Source organism: Entelurus aequoreus, linkage group LG14 (genome assembly GCF_033978785.1).
Source record: "Entelurus aequoreus isolate RoL-2023_Sb linkage group LG14, RoL_Eaeq_v1.1, whole genome shotgun sequence".
Classification (NCBI taxonomy): domain Eukaryota; kingdom Metazoa; phylum Chordata; class Actinopteri; order Syngnathiformes; family Syngnathidae; genus Entelurus; species Entelurus aequoreus.
Window position 1 is genome coordinate 39,967,166 of NC_084744.1, and position 25,000 is coordinate 39,992,165.

At 39.4% G+C, this 25,000-nt stretch overlaps 1 protein-coding gene across 2 annotated transcripts in view; it reads left to right on the forward strand.

Moving 5' to 3' along the window:
* The window catches only part of LOC133664885 (glutamate decarboxylase 1-like), a 354,813-nt gene that overhangs the window by 271,993 nt on the left and 57,820 nt on the right, over positions 1-25,000 (forward strand). Inside the window, exons 1-2 of one of the 2 annotated variants that reach the window (XM_062069881.1) lie at positions 22,245-22,423; positions 24,230-24,447. The exons of the other annotated variant lie outside the window; for it this stretch is intronic. Coding sequence (XP_061925865.1) covers positions 24,363-24,447 — 85 coding nt within the window. The 5' untranslated portion in view covers positions 22,245-22,423; positions 24,230-24,362. Of the gene's footprint in view, positions 1-22,244; positions 22,424-24,229; positions 24,448-25,000 lie in introns of those variants that run through there. 2 annotated transcript variants of the gene reach the window in all.

Below are 25,000 nucleotides of genomic sequence, written 5' to 3' on the forward strand. Positions count from 1 at the left end.
TGGGAAAAATGCATAACACACTCTCCACACTTATCCATGTTTTTGTATTTGTGTTTCATTGGACAAGCGGTAGAAAAATGGATGGATGGATGGATGTATCCATTAAACAATATCCTGTTTTATTTACAATCCACAAAGTATGTGAAAACACCATCTAAACATCCAGAAATGCCTCAAATTCTGTTTTGAATAACCATTTTGAATATTCCGCCCCGAATATATGTGCAATTTGCGTAGATTCTACGTCACTGTGTATATATACCATTTTATCAGATCAGTCATACTGGAAATACGCACAAATTTGAAAGAGATGCTGTTTATCATTCACAATATTTATAGAAGACAAGAACACATGCTTGGCTTTTTATGCATTCAAAATTGTGGTGTGGCTGTTTCAAGATGCACAATAAGGAGGCACTTGAAGAAAAATGGGCTGCATGGTCGAGTGGCCAAAAAGTTCAATTTTGGTCTCATCACTCCAAATTACTTTGTTCCAGAAGTTTTGAGGCTCGTCTCTGTGCTGTTTGGCGTAATGTAAGCGGGGTACTTTGTGACATTTGCGAAGAAATGTCTTTCTTCTGGCGACTCCACCATGCAGCCCATTTTTCTTGAAACAGCCACACCACAATTTTTCAGAGAGTTCTGTATTTCAGCTGAAATTATTTGTGGATTTTTCTTTGCATCTCGAACAATTGTCCTGGCAGTTGTGGCTGAAATCTTTGCTGGTCTACCTGAATCCCTAATTTTCCACTTCTTAATCAGCATTTGAACACCGCTGATTGGCATTCTCAATTCCTTGGATATCTTTTTATACCCCTTTCCTGTTTTATGCAGTTCAATTACATTTTCTCACAGATCCTTTGACAATTATTTTGCCTTCCCCATGACTCAGAATCCAGAAACATCTGTGCAGCACTGGATGAAAGATGCAATGGTCTGTCAGAAGCCCAGAAACTCACTGACTTTTTATACACACACATTAATTACAAACAAACAGGTCACAGGTGAGGATTGGAACCTTGATTAGCCATTCAAACCTGTTTGTGTCAACTTTTGTGCATGTTATCAGATCAAAGTCACTGAGGTATGTAAACTTTTGATCGGGGTCATTTGGGTACTTTCTTTTGTTATTTTGATTTTAAAAGAGTAAACACATTTGTTTGCCAATAAATAGCTTGACACAACCATTAAGCATGAGTGGAAGAAAGGTTTTTGTGTTATCATTCATAATCTCTGAAGAATGGCCAAGAAATCATAAATTCCCCCAGGGTATGTAAACTTATGAGCACGACTGTACACTTTACATGTCATGACCTGAAAATGAAGCAAATATGAGTAATATTGTTCATATAGAGAGACAAACTATTTTAGCGGCACATTGATAGCAGTGAGCGAATGCCATTGTTGACAAACTACGCCGACAGCTGCTTCTGCTTTGTCTCAAACTTACTAAAAGTCAATTCTAGATTAGGATTCATGTCTCTTTCACCTGCTAGTAGACAAATGAGGCTGGTTGACTTTCACATACCAGCGATATAGCGGAAAACACCCCAAAAGACGCTTTCTGCAGGAACTTTTTTTAAGCCTTCTTGAGAATTGCGATTAATTCTTCATCTACAAACCCCGTTTCCATATGAGTTGGGGAAATTGTGTTAGATGTAAATATAAACGGAATATAATGATTTGCAAACCATTTTCAACCCATATTCAGTTGAATGCACTGCAAAGACAAGATATTTGATGTTCAAACTCATAAACTTTTTTTTTTTGCAAATAATAATTAACTTAGAATTTCATGGCTGCAACACATGCCAAAGTAGTTGGGAAAGGGCATGTTCACCACTGTGTTACATGGCCTTTCCTTTTTTTTTTTTTTTTTTTTTTTTTTTAATAATGTCCTGCCCAGCTTCTCGGGCAAATCATATAGCAGATGTAGATGCCCATATCGGCTGTTCAGATTTACTTTACAAAAGAGAAGTGTAGGATACTTCTCTTGTTGCCTTACTTGTATTTTGACTTTATTAAATGTATTTATATTATCATTTGGTGCAGCCGGGCCGGAGCAGGAGGGGATAGAAAGAGAGAAAAAGGAAGACAGAGGGGGGAATTGTGGGGACAAGAGGGGTATTAGACAGAGAGACAAAAACAACAACAGCAAACACAACAACAACATCAACAACAGAGCAACATCAGCAAATACGACATGTACAAATATGATGGTAAAAGTAATAGCAAATAAGCAGTTAGCGAAAATAAAAAAATAATACAGAAATGACAATGAGCATTATTACAATAAAAATGGAGCAATATGAATACCAATAGAAATATATATTTTTTTGCAAATAATAATTAACTTAGAATTTCATGGCTGCAACACGTGCCAAATTAGTTGGGAAAGGGCATGTTCACCACTGTGTTACATGGCCTTTCCTTTTAACAACACTCAGTAAACGTTTGGGAACTGAGGAGACACATTTTTTAAGCTTCTCAGGTGGAATTCTTTCCCATTCTTGCTTGATGTACAGCTTAAGTTGTTCAACAGTCCGGGGGTCTCCGTTGTGGTATTTTAGGCTTCATAATGCGCCACACATTTTCAATGGGAGACAGGTCTGGACTACAGGCAGGCCAGTCTAGTACCCGCACTCTTTTACTATGAAGCCGTAATGAAGTTGATGTACACGTGGCTTGGCATTGTCTTGCTGAAATAAGCAGGGGCGTCCATGGTAACGTTGCTTGGATGGCAACATATGTTGCTCCAAAACCTGTATGTACCTTTCAGCATTAATGGCGCCTTCACAGATGTGTAAGTTACCCATGTCTTGGGCACTAATACACCCCCATACCATCACACATGCTGCCTTTTCAACTTTGCGCCTAGAACAACCTGGATGGTTCTTTTCCTCTTTGGTCCGTAGGACACGACGTCCACAGTTTCCAAAAACAATTTGAAATGTGGACTTGTCAGACCACAGAACACTTTTCCACTTTGTATCAGTCCATCTTAGATGAGCTCAGGCCCAGCGTTTCTGGGTGTTGTTGATAAACGGTTTTCGCCTTGCATAGGATAGTTTTAACTTGCACTTACAGATGTAGCGACCAACTGTAGTTACTGACAGTGGGTTTCTGAAGTGTTCCTGAGCCCATGTGGTGATATCCTTTACACACTGGTGTCGCTTGTTGATGCAGTACAGCCTGGGGATCGAAGGTCACGGGCTTAGCTGCTTACGTGCAGTGATTTCTCCAGATTCTCTGAACCCTTTGATGGTATTACGGACCGTAGATGGTGAAATCCCTGAATTCCTTGCAATAGCTGGTTGAGAAAGGTTTTTCTTAAACTGTTCAACAATTTGCTCAAGCATTTGTTGATAAAGTGGTGACCCTCGCCCCATCCTTGTTTGTGAATGACTGAGCATTTCATGGAATCTACTTTTGGCACCCACCTGTTCCCAATTTGCCTGTTCACCTGTGGGATGTTCCAAATAAGTGTTTGATGAGCATTCCTCAACTTTATCAGTATTTATTGCCACCTTTCCCAACTTCTTTGTCACGTGTTGCTGGCATCAAATTCTAAAGTTAATGATTATTTGCAACAAAAACAAATGTTTATCAGTTTGAACATCAAATATCTTGTCTTTGTAGTGCATTCAATTGAATATGGGTTGAAAAGGATTTGCAAATCATTGTATTCCGTTTATATTTACATCTAACACAATTTCCCAACTCATATGGAAACAGGGTTTGTAAATGGGGTTGTGTGAGCGTCCCGTTGGTCGTCATCCCAGCGAGAGTGGATATATTACAGTAAGTGTTGGTTTTTATTATGGTTAAAAATGGTTAGATTGTATGTTTAGCACCTGGATGCTAGTGTCACAATGAAACTGCATACGCGTAGCAGTCGGCTTCTAAAACTTATTGCTCATCCTCCTTGTGTTCCGACTAAAAAATATAAGATCCTTGCGTCATAATTTTTCCAAAAGTAATAGCTGTTGGCTCTCACTAAGTCAGCTTAATTAGCATTGTTGTTGAGGGGGAAGGGCCCTGTGGTTGCAAATGCAATGTCATGTGATCACGTGACTGGCTTCTTCATTATCTCTCAAAGTGGCTCAGGAATCACTGTGACATTGATACTATCTGCATCATATCTATTTATCCACAATCTTTGGAAGTATTTTGGTGTCATGAATCAGATATATATGTTTACCATGAATTGATTAACGTGGACCCCGACTTAAACAAGTTGAAAAACGTATTCGGGTGTTACCATTTAGTGGTCAATTGTACGGTATATGTACTTCACTGTGCAATCTACTAATAAAAGTCTCAATCAATCAATCAATCAATCAATGGCTTCAATATCAAGACAACCTGTTTTTCCACTCTACTAGCACTTTAAGGAGGTTGTGACAGAAGTAAACAAGGTATGAGTCGAACTTTTAATTACTCTTAACATCCAATTATATTATTTGTTTATTATATTTACATTATAGTAATATGTGTTCATGTATAGAGAGTCTCTCTCTCTCTCTCTCTCTCTCTCTCTCTCTCTCTCTATATATATATATATATATATATATATATATATATATATATATATATATATATATATATATATATATATATATATATATACATATATATATATATATATATATATATATATATATATATATATATATATATATATATATATATATATATATATATATATATATATATACACACAGTATATACAAATATGTACACATTCTGTATATATGTATAAGTGTATATGTTTGTGTATATTTTCTTTAGCCAAATGTGGCCCCCAAGTCAAAAAGTTTGAACACCCTGTTTAAACCCATGCTAGTACCAAATCGGTACTTGAAAAGCGGTGCCGGTGCCCAAACTGGTTTGAAAAATAGAAAACATGCATATTTTTAAAATAACAATGCCTTTTTTTAAGGAATTTTGTGAGATTCAAGTTGAACATACTTGTAATTTAAGTATTTCAATCATATAAATTAACTGATAACTAAGTAATAGATTCAAAAATAAGAAATCAAATCTACAAGAAATTGTCATAATTATAGCAGCAAAACAGAACGTAGAGAATGTGCAAAAACTACCTACTTGAGTTGTGTTTGACACTCAAAGTTACGCGTGTTCCTGAATGCAACCTCATCAGGTTAGCATGTTTTGGGCACTATGAGGAAGTGACGTGTTGTTGTGGCTACCGGCTAGGCTAGTGCTGCTAGCTAATGGCAGGGGTGTCCAAACTTTTTCCACTGAGGGCCGCACACTGAAAAATCAAAGCACGCGGGGGCCATTTTGATATTTTTTCATTTTCAAAACCAATACTTGAACCACACTTCTTTTTTTTAACCTTTGGGGCTCCCTCAAGTTAGCTCCGAGGGACCCAGGAGAGTTTCAGGCTTAAAACAAGTAAAAAATAAGTCATATATGATTTTTTTAAATAAATGCTTGAATATTTTATTTATTTTTATTTTTTTTACATTTTATGAGCTTTTTGTCAAAACCCTATTTTTGGGGGGCAAAAATACAAAATATACAATATTTTTCCCAAAACGATTTTCAAAGTGGAATATTTGATGGGAAGTAATTGCATCCCTAAATAGGTCAATAATTCATAGCAAAATTGATTTGAATGTATTTTTTATTTTTTTATTTTTCAGCAAAGACAGCAGTTTTTTAATTCCACTAAAATTCTTGGGGATCCAAAAGTGCCAAAAGATAATGTTTTTTTTTTCTTGTTTTTTTTTTACATTCAACACTTAAATCTCTATATCAGCTTCAGATAATATATGGTGTAATTAGTTTAGTATATAAATAATAACAATCAATATAATAATTAGTATAATTAGTATTAGTATATACTTAGCATGTTTTTTGTGTGTGTGTTTTTTCCATATTTTTCATGTTTTTTTGTTTGTTGTATTTATGTTCTTTTGGTCCTTAAATCAGTCAATAATTCATAGCAACATTGATTTTGATTCATTATTATTTTTTGAGAAATTATTTTAAAAATTTAGTTATTAGAGTCAACAATGCAACTTTTTTTTTGTTGCATTTCACTTATTTGCTCTTTTATTCCTCTTTTTAATGTTCTTAAAACATTTTTTATAGTATTTTTAGAAGGATGTGCTGCGGGAGGGTAAAACATTAACTTTTACTAAATCATTGAACTTCAATATTTGTGACTCAATAAATAAAGGGTTTGTATGTTCTCTACATCCAACATGATGTATCAGTCTAATTGATCTTTTATGTAACACGGTTAATGAGGTTATTTCCCATATTTCCACACAATAAGTCAGATATGTAACACTAGTGAGCAGTAAAGTGATTTTTGGCCCAGGACGTGTTTTGCTTTATTCATTATTGAAATGTTAAAGCCAGCAATAAAGTCTAAAAAGAGTGTCAGACTATGTGTGCTTTTGTTCAGGTCAATAAATCACTTATTACTTACTTGTACAATATCACTTATTTATTATACTTACTTGTACAATATCACTTACTTATTATACTTGTGCAATATCACTTACTTATTATACTTACTTGTACAATATCACTACTACTAGATGAATTACAAGATGTCACTTGTACAAATACTACTAGATGAATTACAAGATGTTACTTGTACAAATACTACTAGATGAATTACAAGATGTTACTTGTACAAATACTACTAGATGAATTACAAGATGTTACTCGCTGACTCTGCATTCATTTATCACTAAAAAAGGCACTGATAGCTTATTCTTTTTTTAGTGCGGTTACTAAAGCGTGTAAGTCGGCATCAGTGCCCGTCTACTACTTTAGAGATGACTATATAGGTGAGCTCCGATCCTGATTCAGTATATTTCCATACCACAATTTGACAGACAGCACCCTCAAGTGCACAGGTGTCACACGCAAGGCCCGGGGGCCACATGTGGCCCGCCACTTCATTTTATTTGGTCCTCGAATGCCTGGATATAATAAGTATCAATAAAGTACTGTAACTTTTCTTACTAAATGTATTCTTTCTTTCTGTTTTAGGAGAAAAAAACTATATGTACTCCATGTAATTGCAATAGATGTTAACTTAAATATTGTCTAATTATGCAAAAATATATTATCAAACATTAAAAGTATATTTGAAAATAGAAATAAATACTAATAATTATTTCAAAGCAAGTTATCCATCAAATTGTGCAATGTAAAAGTAGCAATTGATTTCATGGTAAAAATGTGAAATTTACCGTGGTTTTTACAGCATTTTTCTCTAAATGAAAAAAACGGTACTTTTTTTACTGTAATAAACTGTGGTGCCGTTTTGGCATTTACAGTAACACACTAAAAAATCGACACTTGTTGATTTGCGGTTAAAAAACTAAACAAAAAAAACTGGCAGCTCAGGTGCTAAAATTTTACTCTAAAAATGCAGGTTTTTTTATTTACAAGAAAAATACAAATGTAAATTTTACAGTAAAATTCTGGCAATTTAGCTGCTTTTTTTTTTTTTTTTTTTTTTTACCATTAGAACTGCAGTACTGTTTTTCCATTTACAGTAATATACGCTACATTTCGAGGTAAAATTATGGCAATTTAAATTAATTTTTTTTACATTTTAGTGTTTAAATAATCTACTAATTAAATGCATTTAAAAAATGGTGTGTGGGCGCCCGTGGCTGTTGGGTCTGGTGCAGGGGGGTGGCTGATGTTGTAACTTGTGGCAGCGCTGGTCCCACCATCCATCTCTTCCGGGTACCCGTCTTGGTTGGGGCCTGCTGGGTCTAGTCCCTGCGTCTACTGTGGTAGCTTGGTGCTGCAGGGTATTCCGAAGTGCTGCGAGTCGGCCTGTTGCTGGGGTAGTGACCTTGTGTGTCAGCATGTCTGTGATCTTCTTTTCATTCTTTTTTTTAAATGTATTTATTTATTCAATTTTTTTATTTTTTTATTTTTTTTAAATATATTTTATTAATATTATTTTTTTATTTTCCCCTCCCTCAGGGGGGGACTCTGCGGGGTGGTTACTGGTTGTTCCATCTCCATCGTTGGGGTCCCTGCGGGTGGGGTGGGTGGTTCCCGTGGCCCCATGCTGGGTGGTCCTGCGGCGGCCGACTTGGGTGGGGTTGCCGGGGGTTGGCCTCACCGAGCTCTCCGGGGGTGGGCTCGTGGGGGCCCGGTTGCCGGTGGGGTGGGGGCGGTCTTCCCGTCCGGTTGCGGGGAGTCTCCGGGCCCCCCCAGGCGGGGCATCCCGCCTTTCTGCCCGTGTGGGGTGTGGTCTCTCGCTGGCTTGGGGTCTGGCTGCCCCCTGCTTTTCTCGTGCCTTGTCCTCTGCCGGGTGCGTCTGTCTGCGGCCTGCTGCTGGCCCTTGTGGGCGGCGCGGTGGGCCGGGCTCTGGGGTTCCTATCGCTGGCCGGCTTGGCTGCGTGCGGGCGGTGGTCCCTGGTTCCCGCACACACTGGGAGTCAAATGTATTGTACATACAAATTCACATATACTCACATACATACATACACACATACATAGGGACCTATGCTCCCACATACATATACAAATACAGTACATATTTACATACTCAAAGTTCGTACATCCACACGCACATTCATTATACAAACATACACATACACATACTGTACATGTACATTCACTGTACAAACATACATATACACATACTGTACATATACACTCACTGTACAAACACTTATACACATTCTGTACATATACATTCACTGTATAAACACTTATACACATTCTGTACATATACTGTACATTCACTGTACAAACACACACATACACATACGGACATATACATTCACTGTACAAACACACATCTACACATGCTGTACATATACAAGTACATATGCACACATACACTCATGCACATAATCACGTTTTATCAAACATATATTAATGTTGTTGCCCTAGGGTAAACTGGGTATAACACATGGCACTCTGACAAAGCTTAACCTATTGTTACTATAACAATCTACAAGGTTAATGTAGGTTGCTTCTCTTTCTTCCCCTCCATTTTTCTGCATTCTTTCATATCTCAAGTTATCATTACGTATATGTATTGTTGCATTTGAACAACTGTATTGTTGATAATAAAGGTAAAGTATTGGTATTGTTCATTATCAATAGCGCTATTTATTTTGGTATTCGTATTGCTCCATTTGTAGTGTAATAATGCTCATTGTCATTTCTGTATTATTTTTTAGTTTTGCTAACTGCTTATTTGCTATTACTTTTACCATCATATTTGTACATGTCGTATTTGCTGATGTTGCTCTATTGTTGTTGTTGTTGTTGTGTTTGCTGTTGTTGTTTTCGTCTCTCTGTCTAATCCTCCTCTTGTCCCCACAATTCCCCCCTCTGTCTTCATTTTTTCTCTTTCTATCCCCTCCTGCTCCGGCCCGGCTGCACCAAATGATAATATAAATACATTTAATAAAGTCAAATACAAATAAGGCAACAAGAGAAGTATCCTACACTTCTCTTTTGTAAAGTAAATCTGAACAGCTGATATGGGCATCTACATCTGCTATATGATTTGCCTGAAAAGCTGGACAGGACAAAAATTTAAAAAAAGAAATAAAAAAAATAAAAATAAATGGTGTAATAATAGTGTTGACTGTTAGACGCGGCCCTCTGGGGCCTAACGTAACTGTGACGTGGCCCTCAGTGAAAACCACTTTGACACCTCTGCTCTGGTGTGTGACATCCAACCCTGATGTGCCCTACATTTTATTGATCCCCAGGCTGAGTTGACCATTATGTGTGTTGCTATGACATCAGAGGGACACTGATGACGTCACGAGAGGAAGGTCTTCATTGCAGTATTAACCAGAGGTGTGGACTCGAGTCACATGACTTGGACTCGAGTCAGACTCGAGTCATGAATTTGATGACTTTAGACTCGACTTGACAAAATGTAAAGAGACTTGCAACTCGACTTAGACTTTAACATCAATGACTTGTGACTTCACTTGGACTTGAGCCTTTTGACTTGACATGACTTGCTACTTTCCCCAAAACCCAAACCTTACAAAGTTATTTGGGAGCGCTCCGTATCTTTCATTTTATACGTCTGTGTCTTTAAGCGTGTGTACTGCTTGTCAGCGTGTGTGCTGTCAGTACAACAGCCAATCAAATTAAATCTATGTTGTTTTCATCCCACAGCTCTCATCCAATCCAATTGCAGGACAACCACCGAACATGAGTTGTCAAACAATGCGGCAGTGAGAAACAATTATGCCAAAGTTGGTTTCGTTCGGGTATAAAAACTACGACTTGGTCAACAAAAAACGAATTGCCGTATGCAAATCACGCAGTTGGAATATTACAGACGGAGACGCAACAACTTCCAACTTCTTTCGACATTTGAAGTTGCACAAAGAAGGGTAAGTTTTGAATGTAAGATAACGTTTATTGGCTAAGTAACATGACTTTTATTTGCTGTGTAGTTAAATCAGCGAGGCTGTAAACTCACTGCTAACGTTATAACCATAGACATCTTATAAGGGTACGCAGCATTGAGCGCTACTGCCTACTGGCGCAGACGAGACGCGGAGCCGCCATCTTGGAGTGGTGATCCGCTCCACTCAGTGCAATTCATTTGGCAGGAGCAATGAACTGTCAGCAAATTTAATTCATCTTACCTCACTGAATACCACTGATTTTCACGCGTTTTTTTGTCATACGTGTAGCTATGATAACGGACACATGTTTTGGCGTTTTTATTATTCATAATTTGCTTAACAGTAATATAATATTCTTATACGCTATAAATGACCAGACGTCCGAGATCAAAACTGGGAATATAATCCCAGAGAAGGGGGAAAAAAACGGTCAGCTATTTTTAAATTGAAGAAACAATATGATTAGATTATATATACATGCGTATATCCTACATAAACAATGTATGAATACATTAGATATCTATATATTTTAGGGACCTATAGACTGTAACTCTGTTGCTGCAGAAGCAGAGAGTTTATTCTGTCTTGACACTTTGTATTGATATTTTGTATTACATTCTTCCCTTAAATGATCATGTTTACAGTGATTGTTTTATATCTATTTTTTATGTATGTCGCTTTGGATAAAAGCGTCTGCCAAATACTTAAACATATATAAACACCTGAAAGTCTTTATATCAGCTAAAACCACCAATCTGTTTCACTGGATTCAGAATAAAACCAAATGCTGTCTTACCCAACAATGTTAGTATTTGAATATTGTTACTTGAAGACTTATTCCTGGTTACAATTATACTGTTAAGAAAGTATTGTCTTATATTTTGCCTAAAATGAGAATGCATCATAATCAGTGGCGGCTGGTGAATTTTGTTTTAGGTGGGGCTGAAAGTTTGTAAACCAAACCCCTGTAGGGGCGTCATCCTCCCCCAGAAGATTTCTTTGTGATTCTCACATACAAATATTGAAGATCTTTGCTCCTTCTCAACTTTGTGGTAATGTTATTTTCATAAAATACAACCAATAGTATGTTAATGTTTGTTTTTGCAAATGTGTTTATTCTGTAAAGGAATGAGTTAAATGTTTAAAATTGTTTAAACTATTAAAATGACTGGTTAATAGTGCTATTATGAATTGCAATGTCAGCACCATTTTTTTTTCCTGCAATTTCAAATGCACTTGTTTTAATAAATAAATACAGCGTTTTAAAAGCATACACAATCTGTGTAAAAATATTAGTCTGTGGTTAAAAGGACTTGAAAGGACTCGAAACTCAAAATGCAGGACTTGGGACTTGACTTGAGACTTTCTAGTCTTGACTTTGGACTTGACTCGGGACTTGCCTGTCTTGACTCGGGACTTGACTCGAGACTTGAGGGCAAAGACTTGAGACTTACTTGTGACTTGCAAAGCAATGACTTGGTCCCACCTCTGGTATTAACGTGACTCTGCCATGGACACCCAGGCGGCTCTCATTCATGCTGCATTTGGATTGTGCTCCACCCTGTGGACATTCTCATGTACTTCAGCAGGAACATCACTCTGTTGTTGTTGTTGTTGTTGTTGTGCTGCTCTTCTTTGCAGCAGACAGACAGGAGATGAATTTTTCTGCCTTTAAACAAAATTCACACTTGCGAGATGTGTGATGAGGAGGAACATATTTAGGAAAATTGCTAGTTTGGAGTTTAGATGTCATTTAATGAACTTATGACTCCAGATCAATGAAATCTTAATGCAAGCTCTAATAATGCTTACAATTGTTACAATGAATCTACAGTTTTAATACATGAATCAATGATGTAACTAATCTGCATCCATATAGTATTTTTTGTTCATTAACTTGTGAATTTTTAATGCTCGCTTCGGCTCAAAGATGATATTGCACAATTTTTGTCATTAGTTCAATAGCTGTGTAGACAAACTAAGAAGGGTTGTGGAGTTTCTATTTATATAGAAAATGTGTTTAATTGCATCAAATCTAGAGAATATATATTGTTGTGCGTATACGTACAGTACAGGTCAAAAGTTTGGACACATCTTCTCCTCATTCAATACAATGTTTTCTTAATTTTCATGACTATTTACATTGTAGATTGTCACATCAAAACTATGAATGAACACATGTGGGGTTATGTACTTAACAAAAAAAAATGTTTTTACTTATTCTCTTACTTTTACAAGTGAAGAGAATAAGGCCGACAGGTTATTATTTAAAGTCATTCTGGCCACTTACAGGGGCGTAGTACCAAATTCTGGGCCCTCATCCAAGTATGTTTGTTTTATGCTAATATTAATTATGACATGAAACCAGCTTTTTAAAACATGTAAACACCTAATTATGTTTCAAAGGTGGGATTCAATTCATAGACTATTTTAATTGTTTTTTTATGAATGGAATCTGAAAAACCAAACTTTTTTTATTTGATTTGAAAATACACACACACATATAGAAAGGTTTTTATTTTTTGGTGTTGAAAATCAATAATATACAGTACAGGCCAAAAGTTTGGACACACCTTTTTTTTTTTCCAGTCACCCATAAATACACAGGACACACCTTCTCCTCATTCAATGTGTTGTCTTTATTTTCATGACTATTTATATTGTAGATTGTCACATCAAAACTATGAATGAACACATGTGGAGTTATGTACTTAACAAAAAAAGGTGAAATAACTGAAAGCATGTTTTATATTCTAGTTTCTTCAAAATAGCCACCCTTTGCTCTGATTACTGCTTTTCACACTCTTGGCATTCTCTCCATGAGCTTCAAGCAACAACAGTGCAATACATTTTCATAACGTGCTCACTGCTGCCTAGTTTCTCTTGTTATATTCTTATTTTTACTGTTATATTTGTATTCTTATTGTTGCTTTTTATTTGTATTCTTATTGTAATATTTTCTATTTTATTTCCTTTTATACTCCCATTATTTACTTTTTATTTACTTTTTACTTTTTAAATTCGATCTCAATTCTGTACACTGCTGCTGGAATTTTAATTTTCCTAAGGGAACTCTCCTGAAGGATTCAATAAAGTACTATCTATCTATCTATCTATCTATCTATCTATCTATCTATCTATCTCTCCAAGCACACCTGTGAAGTGAAAACAATTTCAGGTGATGACCTCTTGAAGGCCCCCGAGCCTTGAGTTTGACGCCTGTGATCTAGTGGTACGCCAAAGAATCACTTGATTAAAGCGTAGTGTTTTATTTTTCTATATTCAAACACAGTGTTACTCTTCAAACTGTGTGTAATGTTACAGTGGCCAAAATATTTTTATGGTTAATTTACTCTAAATTTCTACTGTAATTTTTCTATTTTTTTTAAATAGTTTATAAAACTGTAGAATTGAAAAAATTATCTGTAAATAAACAATCTGCCTGTTATTTTAAGTAATATGTCAGTAATGACAAACTATGTATATTTCTTTTTTTTTTTTTCAGAAAAATACCAAATTAATTATACATAGCATTTTCTGTTTTCTTAAAGGCCTACTGAAATTTTTTTTTTTTTTAATTAAACAGGGATAATGGCCAGAAAATATGGCAATATTTTCAGCAAAAATATTGCCATATTTTTGCTGAAAGGATTTAGTATAGAACAACGACGATAAAGTTCGCAACTTTTGGTCTCTGATTAAAAAAAAGCCTTGCCCCTGTCACGCCAAATTTCTTCCCTCTACAAAAACCTTCCCTCCCCCATTTACTTCCGGGGCTGCGTCCAATAAAATCACAAAGTTGCCGGGGGTCCTTAACCTGTACGCGACTGTCCTGTTTCGCGCCTGTACAAAAAAAAAACAATAATCGATTTCTTCAGATTCCAGCAGCTGTCAAAGACGAAGTATCCTTCCAGCGACGGGCAGTCAAAGCCGAAGTGCTATCGATCGCTGTCAATGACGTAAGAGGAAACATGACCACGGAAGTAAATGGGGGAGGGAAGGTTTTTGTAGAGAGAAGAAATTTGGCGTGACACCCCTACCAGAAGTAGCGTGACGTAGTCAGTTGTTCGCTTCCTCATATTGTCGTATTGTTTTCAACGCAGCTAGAGCGATTCGGACCGAGAAAGCGACGATTACCCCATTAATTTGAGCGAGGATGAAAGATTCGTGGATGAGGAACGTTAGAGTGACGGACTAGAATGCAGTGAAAGACATATCTTTTTTCGCTCTGACCGTAACTTTGGTACAAGCTGGCTCATTGGATTCCACACTCTCTCCTTTTTCTATTGTGGATCACGGATTTGTATTTTAAACCACCTCGGATACTATATCCTCTTGAAAAGGAGAGTCGAGAACGCGAAATGGACATTCACAGTGACTTTTATCTCCACGACAATACATTGACGAAGCACTTTAGCTACTGAGCTAACGTGATAGCATCTGGCTCAAATGCAGATAGAAAAAAGAAAAAAAAATCCCTGACTGGAAGGATAGACAGAAGATCAACAATACTATTAAACCATGGACATGTAACTACACGGTTAATAATTCTCAGCCTGGCAAAGCTTAACAATGCTGTTGCTAACGACGCTGAAGCTAACTTAGCAACTTAGCAACGGGACCTCACAGAGCTTTGATTGATTGATTGAGACTTTTATTAGTAGGTTGCACAGTGAAGTACATATTCCGTACAATTGACCACTAAATGGTAACACCCGAATAAGTTTTTCAACTTGTTTAAGTCGGGGTCCACTTAAATTGATTCATGATACAGATACAGTATATACTATCATATATACTATCATCATAATACAGTCATCACACAAGATAATCACATTGAATTATTTACATTATTTACAATCAGGGGTGTGGAGGGGGGGGGGGTAGGATATGGACAGCAAGTAGTGGACATAGAGAGAGAGAGAGAGAGAGAGAGAGAGAGAGAGAGAGAGAGAGAGAGAGAGAGAGAGAGAGAGAGAGAGATCAGAAGGCATAAGAAAAAGTATGAAAAAGTATCTGCATTTGATTGTTTACATTTGAATATTAGCAATCCGGGAAGGGTGTTAGTTTAGGGTTGTAGCTGCCTGGAGGTGAACTTTTGTTGCGGTTTTGAAAGAGGATAGAGATGCCCTTTCTTTTATACCTGTTGGGAGCGCATTCCACATTGATGTGGCATAGAAAGAGAATGAGTTAAGACCTTTGTTAGTTCGGAATCTGGGTTTAACGTGGTTAGTGGAGCTCCCCCTGGTGTTGTGGTTATGGCGGTCATTTACGTTAAGGAAGTAGTTTGACATGTACTTCGGTATCAGGGAGGTGTAGTGGATTTTATAGACTAGACTCAGTGCAAGTTGTTTTACTCTGTCCTCCACCCTGAGCCAGCCCACTTTGGAGAAGTGGGTAGGAGTGAGGTGTGATCTGGGGTGGAGGTCTAGAAGTAATCTGACTAGCTTGTTCTGAGATGTTTGGAGTTTAGATTTGAGGGTTTTGGAGGTGCTAAGGTACCAGGAGGTGCATGGGTAATCGAAAAAGGGTTGAACGAGAGTTCCCGCCAGAATCCTCATGGTGCTTTTGTTGACCAGAGAGGAGATTCTGTAGAGAAATCTCGTTCGTTGGTTAACCTTTCTGATTACCTTGGTTGCCATTTTATCACAGGAAAGATTAGCCTCTAGAATGGAACCTAGGTAGGTGATCTCATCTTTCCTGGTGATAACAATGTCACCCACTTTTATAGTGAAGTCATTGACTTTCTTAAGGTTGATGTGGGACCCAAACAGGATGGATTCCGTTTTACCCAAGTGTATGGATAGCTTGTAGTCAGCGAGCCAGGTGCAAGTTCTACAGAGCTCAGCACTGAGGATTTTCTCCACCTGTGACTTGTCCTTGTCGGCTATGATAAAAACATTAGCGGGTTCAAATTGAGTTATTTTTTAACCCAACATTTTTTAGAGTGTAGAACAAACATCTATTCAATCTTAATTTATGTGACCAATAAGGCAAATTATTGTGACTTATTGTGTGAATGTATCCACACATGGTTTTTTCTTCTTCTTCTTCTTCTTCTTCTTCTTCTTCTTCTTCTTCTTCTTCTTCTTCTTCTTCTTCTTCTTCTTCTTCTTCTTCTCCAGATTTTGGCGCACTCGAGCTTTCACATTTCTCACCCGATTCAAACCGTTCCAATCTCAAACTGTTCAGCCTATTCTGGAATCACGGGCTTTCCCTTGACAAATTCCAAAAATTCCCAGATTTCCCAGAATTCCAGGTTTTCCGGGACATTTTTCCCATTCAAAATGAATTGGCCTTTTTTCGAACTTCCACCATTTCCACATTTTTCAACCGATTCAAACCATTCCACCTTCAACACATTCCACTCATCCTGGACATTCAAACTATATATTTTTTCCAATTCCAAAAAATTCCAGGAATTCCCAGAATTCCCGTTTTTTCAAACCCCTTTTTCACCCTTTTTTCCTTCCACATTTTCCCACCCACTTCCACCGTTCCACCGTCAAAAAATTCCTCTTAATCAGGACAAAAAAAACTAAGTCGTTTTTTGAACTGGAAACATTTATGTTAAAAAAAATTTTTAAATTTATGTTAAAAAAAAAATTTAAATTTATGTTAAAAAAAAAATTTAAATTCATGTTTTCCCGAAATTCCGTAATACCATTTCTCAATTAAAAATGTTACTACTTCAAAATTACTCGACCGATTTGAAAAATTCCAACACCAACCATTTCAACTCATTTCAACTCATTTCAATTTTCCATAAAATTCCCATTGAAAAGAATGGGACATTTTTCAAATTCCACAACTCCCACATTTTTTATCCGATTCAAACTGTTCCAGCTTCAAAATATTCAGGAATTGTGTGCTCTACTTCAACAATTAGTCATTTTGAAGTTCAACTTCAGCATTGGAGCGTTCACATGCAGTTCCTTCGGGAATTGCCTCATCTAGTTTGTATACATTCAAAGTGTTTTCCACGCTATAAAGCAGTGTTTTTCAACCACTGTGCCGCGCTAGTGTGCCGTGAGATACAGTCTAGTGTGCTGTGGGAGATGATGTCTCTCTAGGTCGTCCTCAGACGAGCCTTCCATCGTTGCTTCCAGTCATCCCGATTCTCCATACATTTGGCCAGTTCCTTGGTACTCTGAGCTCCTGCATCCTTCTTGAGTACGTCCACGTATGTTAGTGTGGGACGTCCTCTTGACCGATGCCCATGTGTTGGTTCCCACAGTACCAATTTGCTGGCTGGCAGCTCCTGATGCCTTTGGCAGTGCCCTGCTAGTCTCATTCTCCTTACAGCAATCTTCTCGCTCACCCTTGGTATTCCCCTGTAGAGGACTCTGTTGGTTACGTGCGCACTCTTGTTGATGTTAAGCACTGCACGCAGCATCCTGGTGTAGCAACCATCCAGAGACCTCTCCAGGGTTGGCTTCAGGGTCCAGCATTCGCTGCCATAGAGGAGAACGGACTCAACTGTCGCGTAGAAGAAGCTGAGTTTGATTTGGCGGGGGAGGTTGGAGCTCCATACACTGGTCATGCCGTTCAGGGCCCTCCATGCAAGTGCCTTCCTCACTTTTAAATCCTGCTCAGTTGAGTTGACCCATCCGCCCAGGTATTTGAAGTCCTCAACTTCTTTCAGCACAGTGCCTCCTGCTGTTATCAGAGGTTGATGTTCTGGTGGAACATTGTAGGTCATGACCTCAGTTTTCTTGGCATTTAGCCTAAGGCCAACCTTGGCGCACTCTAGCTCTACCCTGTGTAGGAGTTCTTGTGCTTGTTCCACGTTGTTGGAGAGCAGACTGATGTCATCCGCATAGTCAAGGTCTGTCAGGACCACTGCCGGTTGTCGACTCGACTTCCTTGGTGTCAGCGTGAAGCCAAGTTCCTGCTCTCGCCCATTTATTGCCTTCCTGAGCGCATGATCAAGGACTATGATGAAGAGGAAGGGGGCTAGTGTATCCCCTTGTATAACTCCAGCCAGGATGTCAAACTCCTCGCTGTTGCCATCTGGGGTCACCACCCTGGCCCTTGTTCCTGCGTACATGGACTCTATTGCTCGGAGTAGGTTCGGAGGAATACTGTATGCCTTCAAGATCTTCACCATCGTGCCTCGATGTATCGAGTCAAATGCCTTTTTGAAGTCTATGAAGCATAGGACTGCAGTCAGGTTGTCCTTCCTCACCTCCTCAATCAATCTCCTAAGTGCCAAGATCTGGGCTGTAGTTGTTCGTCCTTCTCGAAAGCCGTTCTGATTTACTCTCAGGTGAGGGTCGATTGCATGCCGGACCCTGTTTAGGATCATGCGGTTGTAGACTTTCGCAGTGATACAGGTCAGGCTGATGCCTCGGTAGTTGTCTGGCTTCGAGAGGTCTCCGGATTTGGGCACTGGTACGATGTTTGATAGAGACCACATATCAGGCAGCCGATTGTACAGCAGAGCAAGGTTGCAGAACTCTAGAATGATGTCATCAAGATCACAGTTCTTCACGACCTCTGGGGGTATGCCGTCCGGGCCAGCGCTTTTTCCCACTCTTACTGTGGCTTTTGCCCTGGCGAGCTCTCCGAGTGTGAAGGGACCATCGTTGATGTTCAGGTTTGGGAGGACTGATGGTATTTCTTCTTCCTCAGCTGCGTCTGCTGTTTCTCCCAGCAGCCTTTTGAAGTGACTGGACCAGGTTGTCACCCTCTCCTCCGGGCTGTGTCCCTCCACCTGTCCCTCCTTGGTCCTCTTCCGCCCCGTCATCTCATTGATGACCCTCCAGGCCTCCCCATACTGTTGTTCACCTTGCGCCGCCTGCACCCTCCGCACTCTCTCCATCAGTTCTTCCCCTTTGATGGTATCATAGCATTTGAAAAGAAACTGTTTGGCTTCATTCAGCTCGCCACGCCTCTCCACAGTTGGTTCCCGCTCAAAGTTGAGGCGGGCTTCCTCCACCATCCCTCGTGCTGCTACGACCTCTGGGTGTTTGGATCGTCTGGAGGTACTGACTCTCTCCATCATGGGCACGTACAGCCTGGTCGCCTCCTCATTCGCAGTGACGAATCTCCTGTATTCTCCACTGGCCTCCGCTCCCCTGTCCAGCTGCTGGAATCGTCTCCTCATCTCCTCTGCGTATCTGGTTTGAAGGCCAGGGTCACTTGAGAAAGCTTTCCAGTTATACCGGATCTTGGGACTTGGTTTGGGGACCCTGAGGCTCAGGCAAACTCTCATTGAGACCACACGGTGGTCTGAGCCCACAGAACTAAAAGTGCTGTATGGCTCAGCATTCAGGATGGAGTTCCTCCATTTCTTCCTCACTAGGATGTAATCTAGCTGCCGTAGTGTTCCTGAGGCTCGGTCTCGGAAGGTCCACCTCTTTCCTGTTCTCTTCCGGAAGATGGTATTCGCCGCCAGTAGCTCGTGTTCCATGAGGAAGGCAGTGAGGTAGGTGCCGTTGCGGTTGGTAGAGTCGTGGTAAGGGAAGGGTGCGTCCTCTGGTCCAAGCCTTGCATTGAAGTCCCCAAGGATTGCCAGGAAGTTGTGCGCTGGGACGCCACGGACCGCTCTTACAAGGTCCTCAAAGAACTTCTCCACCACGTCAGATGGTGCCACGTTGGTGGGTGAGTACACGACTATGACTGTTGTTACTGGGTTGCCCGAGAACTCTGCGCTCAGAATCCTGTCGGTGTGGTGGTAAACCCGACGGAGAGCCTTACGTGCCCGTGGGCCCAGCATTAACCCTACACCGCCTGTTGCGGCCTGGGCCTCGTTCCTCCACGCAGATGCAGAAATGAACGTGCATCTCTCCACTCTGCAGTACAGGATGGGGTCATCAGTGTGCACTCTCCTGTGTTCTTGGACCCCCAGGATCTCCACTCCCCGTTCCTCTGCACAGTGTGCAAGCTCTATCAATCTCGCTTCTTCTCTCGCTGTGCATGCGTTGAAGGTTCCCATAACAAATGGTCTCCGACAGCGCATGAGTGCATTGGACGTGGTGCTGTGTTCAGACAGGACCCTCCCTGGGACAATCCCAGGGTTTGAGGTCCTGTCGTCATGGTGTCCTCCAGGAGGAGGACCAGCACCACCATCCGCTGCGATGTTCCTGCGGACTCCCGCCGCTGGAAGTATAGGATTTGGGATGACTTTGTACTCCATGGTTGGCTTTACTATGCTAATAGCGAACTGTGGGGCGCAACTCCTCGCAGTCCCGGTTTTAGTTCAGAGTGACCTTCTCCTAGACAGGTTGCCATCCAAGGCTTACGAGCCCCATCTGCCCGAATGCGGCAGGTAGCACGGGGGTACATCTTACCCGTGGCGGTATTAACCCGACCTGACTGCAATTTCACCTATTTGGGTTAAATATATTTTTTGCAAACCAGTAATTATAGTCTGCAAATGACGTGTTGTTGTTGAGTGTCGGTGCTGTCTAGAGCGCGGCAGAGTAACCGTGTAATACTCTTCCATATCAGTAGGTGGCAGCAGGTAGCTAATTGCTTTGTAGATGTCGGAAACAGCGGGAGGCAGTGTGCAGGTAAAAAGGTGTCTAATGCTTAAACCAAAAATAAACAAAGGGTGAGTGCTGCTAAGAAAAGGCATTGAAGCTTAGGGAAGGCTATGCAGAACGAAACTAAAACTGAACTGGCTACAAAGTAAACAAAAACAGAATGCTGGACAACAGCAAAGACTTACTGTGGAGCAAAGACAATGTACATCCGAACATGACATGACAATCAACAATGTCCCCACAAAGAAGGATTAACTGAAATATTCTTCATTGCTAAAACAAAGTAGATGCGGGGAATATCTCTCAAAGGAAGACATGAAACTGCTCCAGGAAAATACCAAAAAAAGAGAAAAAGCCACCAAAATAGGAGCGCAAGACAAGAAGTAAAACACTACACACAGGAAAACAGCAAACATGTCCAAATAAGTCAGGGTGTGATGTGACAGGTGGTGACAGTACACCTACTTTGAGACAAGAGCTATAGTGATGCATGCTTGGTTATGCTTTAAAGTCATATCCAACAATTGCGACAACGACTTTTTACTGTCAACTGAGTTTCGTTTTTTTAATGATTTCTGCTGGTGGTGTGCCTCCGCATTTTTTCAACGCAAAAAATGTGCCTTGGCTCAAAAAAGGTTGAAAAACACTGCTATTAAGGACAAAAGAAGCACCAGAATTCTCAAATAGACCCCAAGAAGACGTGGAGCTGTCCAGTGCTGAAACACAACACCGGGCAAGTGAGTACAGTGTGTGTGTGTGTGTGTGTGTGTGTGTGTGTGTGTGTGTGTGTGTGTGTGTGTGTGTGTGTGTGTGTGTGTGTGTGTGTGTGTGTGTGTGTGTGTGTGTGTGTGTGTGTGTGTGTGTGTGACAATGTTCCACTTTGATGACTCCATCTAGAATTATAGCATCACTCCGTGGAACCACCCACGTCACTGTGAGGCTGTCTCATTGTTGGTTGCTCACTGCCACCTAGCGGATGTCGATATAGCGACACTGCGTCCCGAAAGATGTTCCGAGGGAGATGCCCAAAAAAGGAGAATATAATAAGCGGACTGACGTCATCTGGGGGGGGGGGGGGGGGGGTCCACGTGCAAGATGAATAGGTGGTGACGCGACATTGGAGGAGGAGGCGGCCTGGAGAAAAACGGTCAACAATTGAAGGCTTGATTGTGGTCTTGTCGTTTTCTTTTAGGACACACACAACCTCCCCTTCTGTGTTGCTCCATCAAACTTGAGGTCCTTGACTAGACACACACACACACACACACACACACACACACACACACACACACACACACACACACACACGCACGCGCACACACACACACACAATAAAAAGTCCCACTCCACTAGAGGATCTGAGGGAGAGCAGCGGGCTGCAGAGCCACACCACAATGCTGCAAAGGCTCATTTGCTGGCACGGCTCGGTTTAAATGTCAAGTCCAGCCCAGACCGGGTCACCTTGCGTGGAGATCTGCTGGAGTCTGTTCTGGACTGCACCTCTAGCTCTTCACCCTCATCTCAGCGGTAAGTGCGGCGCTTTTGTTGCAGGCAAACTCCAGGGAATTGTAGAAAGGCATAAAAAGGTGAAATGCGGTAACAGGTGTGTGTGTGTGTGTGTGTGTGTGTGTGTGTGTGTGTGTGTGTGTGTGTGTGTGTGTGTGTGTGTGTGTGTGTGTGTGTGTGTGTGTGTGTGTGTGTGTGTGTGTGTGTGTGTGTGTGTGTGTGTGTGTGTGTGTGTGTGTGTGTGTGTGTGTGTGTGTGTGTCACTCATGAAGAAGGGCGTTTTAATTTTCTTCTTGCTTTTTATTTTCCATCATTTTAACAGCCAAACAATATCATGCACATCAATGCATTTGAGACATAGATTATATCGAGATTCTGCACATTTATTCCACTTGTGTGTTTGAATATGTCAAGTATTATTATTAACATTCATGTGAATGCATGACTTCTTCAAGTATTATTATTAACATTCTTGTGAATGCATGACTTCTTCAAGTATTAATATTAACATTCATGTGAATGCATGACTTCTTCAAGTATTATTATTAACATTCATGTGAATGCATGACTTCTTCAAGTATTAATATTAACATTCATGTGAATGCATGACTTCTTCAAGTATTAATATTAACATTCATGTGAATGCATGACTTCTTCAAGTATTAATATTGACATTCATGTGAATGCAAGACGTCAAGTATTAATATTAACATTCATGTGAATGCAAGACGTCAAGTATTAATATTAACATTCATGTGAATGCATGACTTCTTCAAGTATTAATATTAACATTCATGTGAATGCATGACTTCTTCAAGTATTATTATTAACATTCATGTGAATGCATGACTTCTTCAAGTATTAATATTGACATTCATGTGAATGCAAGACGTCAAGTATTAATATTAACATTCATGTGAATGCAAGACGTCAAGTATTAATATTAACATTCATGTGAATGCATGACTTCTTCAAGTATTAATATTAACATTCATGTGAATGCATGACTTCTTCAAGTATTATTATTAACATTCATGTGAATGCATGACTTCTTCAAGTATTAATATTAACATTCATGTGAATGCATGACTTCTTCAAGTATTATTATTAACATTCATGTGAATGCATGACTTCTTCAAGTATTAATATTGACATTCATGTGAATGCAAGACGTCAAGTATTAATATTAACATTTATGTGAATGCATGACTTCTTCAAGTATTAATATTGACATTCATGTGAATGCATGACTTCAAGTATTAATACTAACATTCATGTGAATGCATGACTTCTTCAAGTAGTAATATTGACATTCATGTGAATGCATGACTTCTTCAAGTAGTAATATTGACATTCATGTGAATGCATGACTTTTTCAAGTATTAATATTAACATTCATGTGAATGCATGACTTCTTCAAGTATTAATATTAACATTCATGTGAATGCATGACGTCAAGTATTAATATTAACATTCATGTGAATGCATGACTTCTTCAAGTATTAATACTAACATTCATGTGAATGCATGACTTCTTCAAGTGTTAATATTAACATTCATGTGAATGCATGACTTCTTCAAGTATTAATATTAACATATATGTGAATGCATGACTTCTTCAAGTATTAATAACATTTGTGTGAATGCATGATTTCTTCAAGTATTAATATTAACATATATGTTAATGCATGACTTCTTCAAGTATTAATAACATTTGTGTGAATGCATGACTTCTTCAAGTGTTAATATTGACATTCATGTGAATGCATGACTTCTTCAAGTCAACTCTGACAATTAAGACATTCTTCTCTTTTCCCTCCCCACCAGTGAGTCGTTTTGGATAAATATTTTTTTGTTGTTTTTGAGAAAATAAACAGAAAACCTTCAGGACATTTTTTTTTTTTTTTTTTTTTTTTTGGGGAGGAGGGGGAGCTAAAGACTTTTTTTTTGCGGGGGATTGATGATGGCGTCTGCACCGTCCTCCTCCTCCTCCGCGGATGCCGACGCGGACCCCAACGCCGCGAATTTGCGGCCACCGGGATCAAGTAGGTGCTATTTCACGCGTGTTATTTGGGCCTATTTCGTGGCTCATTAATCATTGCCATTGAATGAGGGTGGGGGGGGTCCTTTCTCTGCAATCTAATCCAGCACAGGACATAATGAAATACCATTATTTTGATGTATGTTTTCTATATGTAGTGGCAGTAATGAAATATTATTATTGTGATGTATGTTTTCTATATGTAAGTGGCAGTAATGAAATATTATTATTGTGATGTATGTTTTCTATATGTAAGTGGCAGCATGTAAGAACCCCTAAAGAGCCAATTAATTCCGCCATATTAAATTGGCCTTAATGGCACACTTGAGCTCTGCAGCCCGAGGGAACGTTTCAAGTAGTGGGAAATAAAAGCAGGGAATTTGTGGTCATTGTTTTCCTTCAAATGAACGCATTTGCCAAGGGTGCATTAATGTGCATTTTATGTGCAAAAAAAGTAAAACTGCAAGGTGAAGCAGGCTAATGATCCAAAAAGGGTTGGAATGTGACTTGCACACCCCACAACCCCTAAATAGATTATTTTCTTCTCTTTTTTTTTT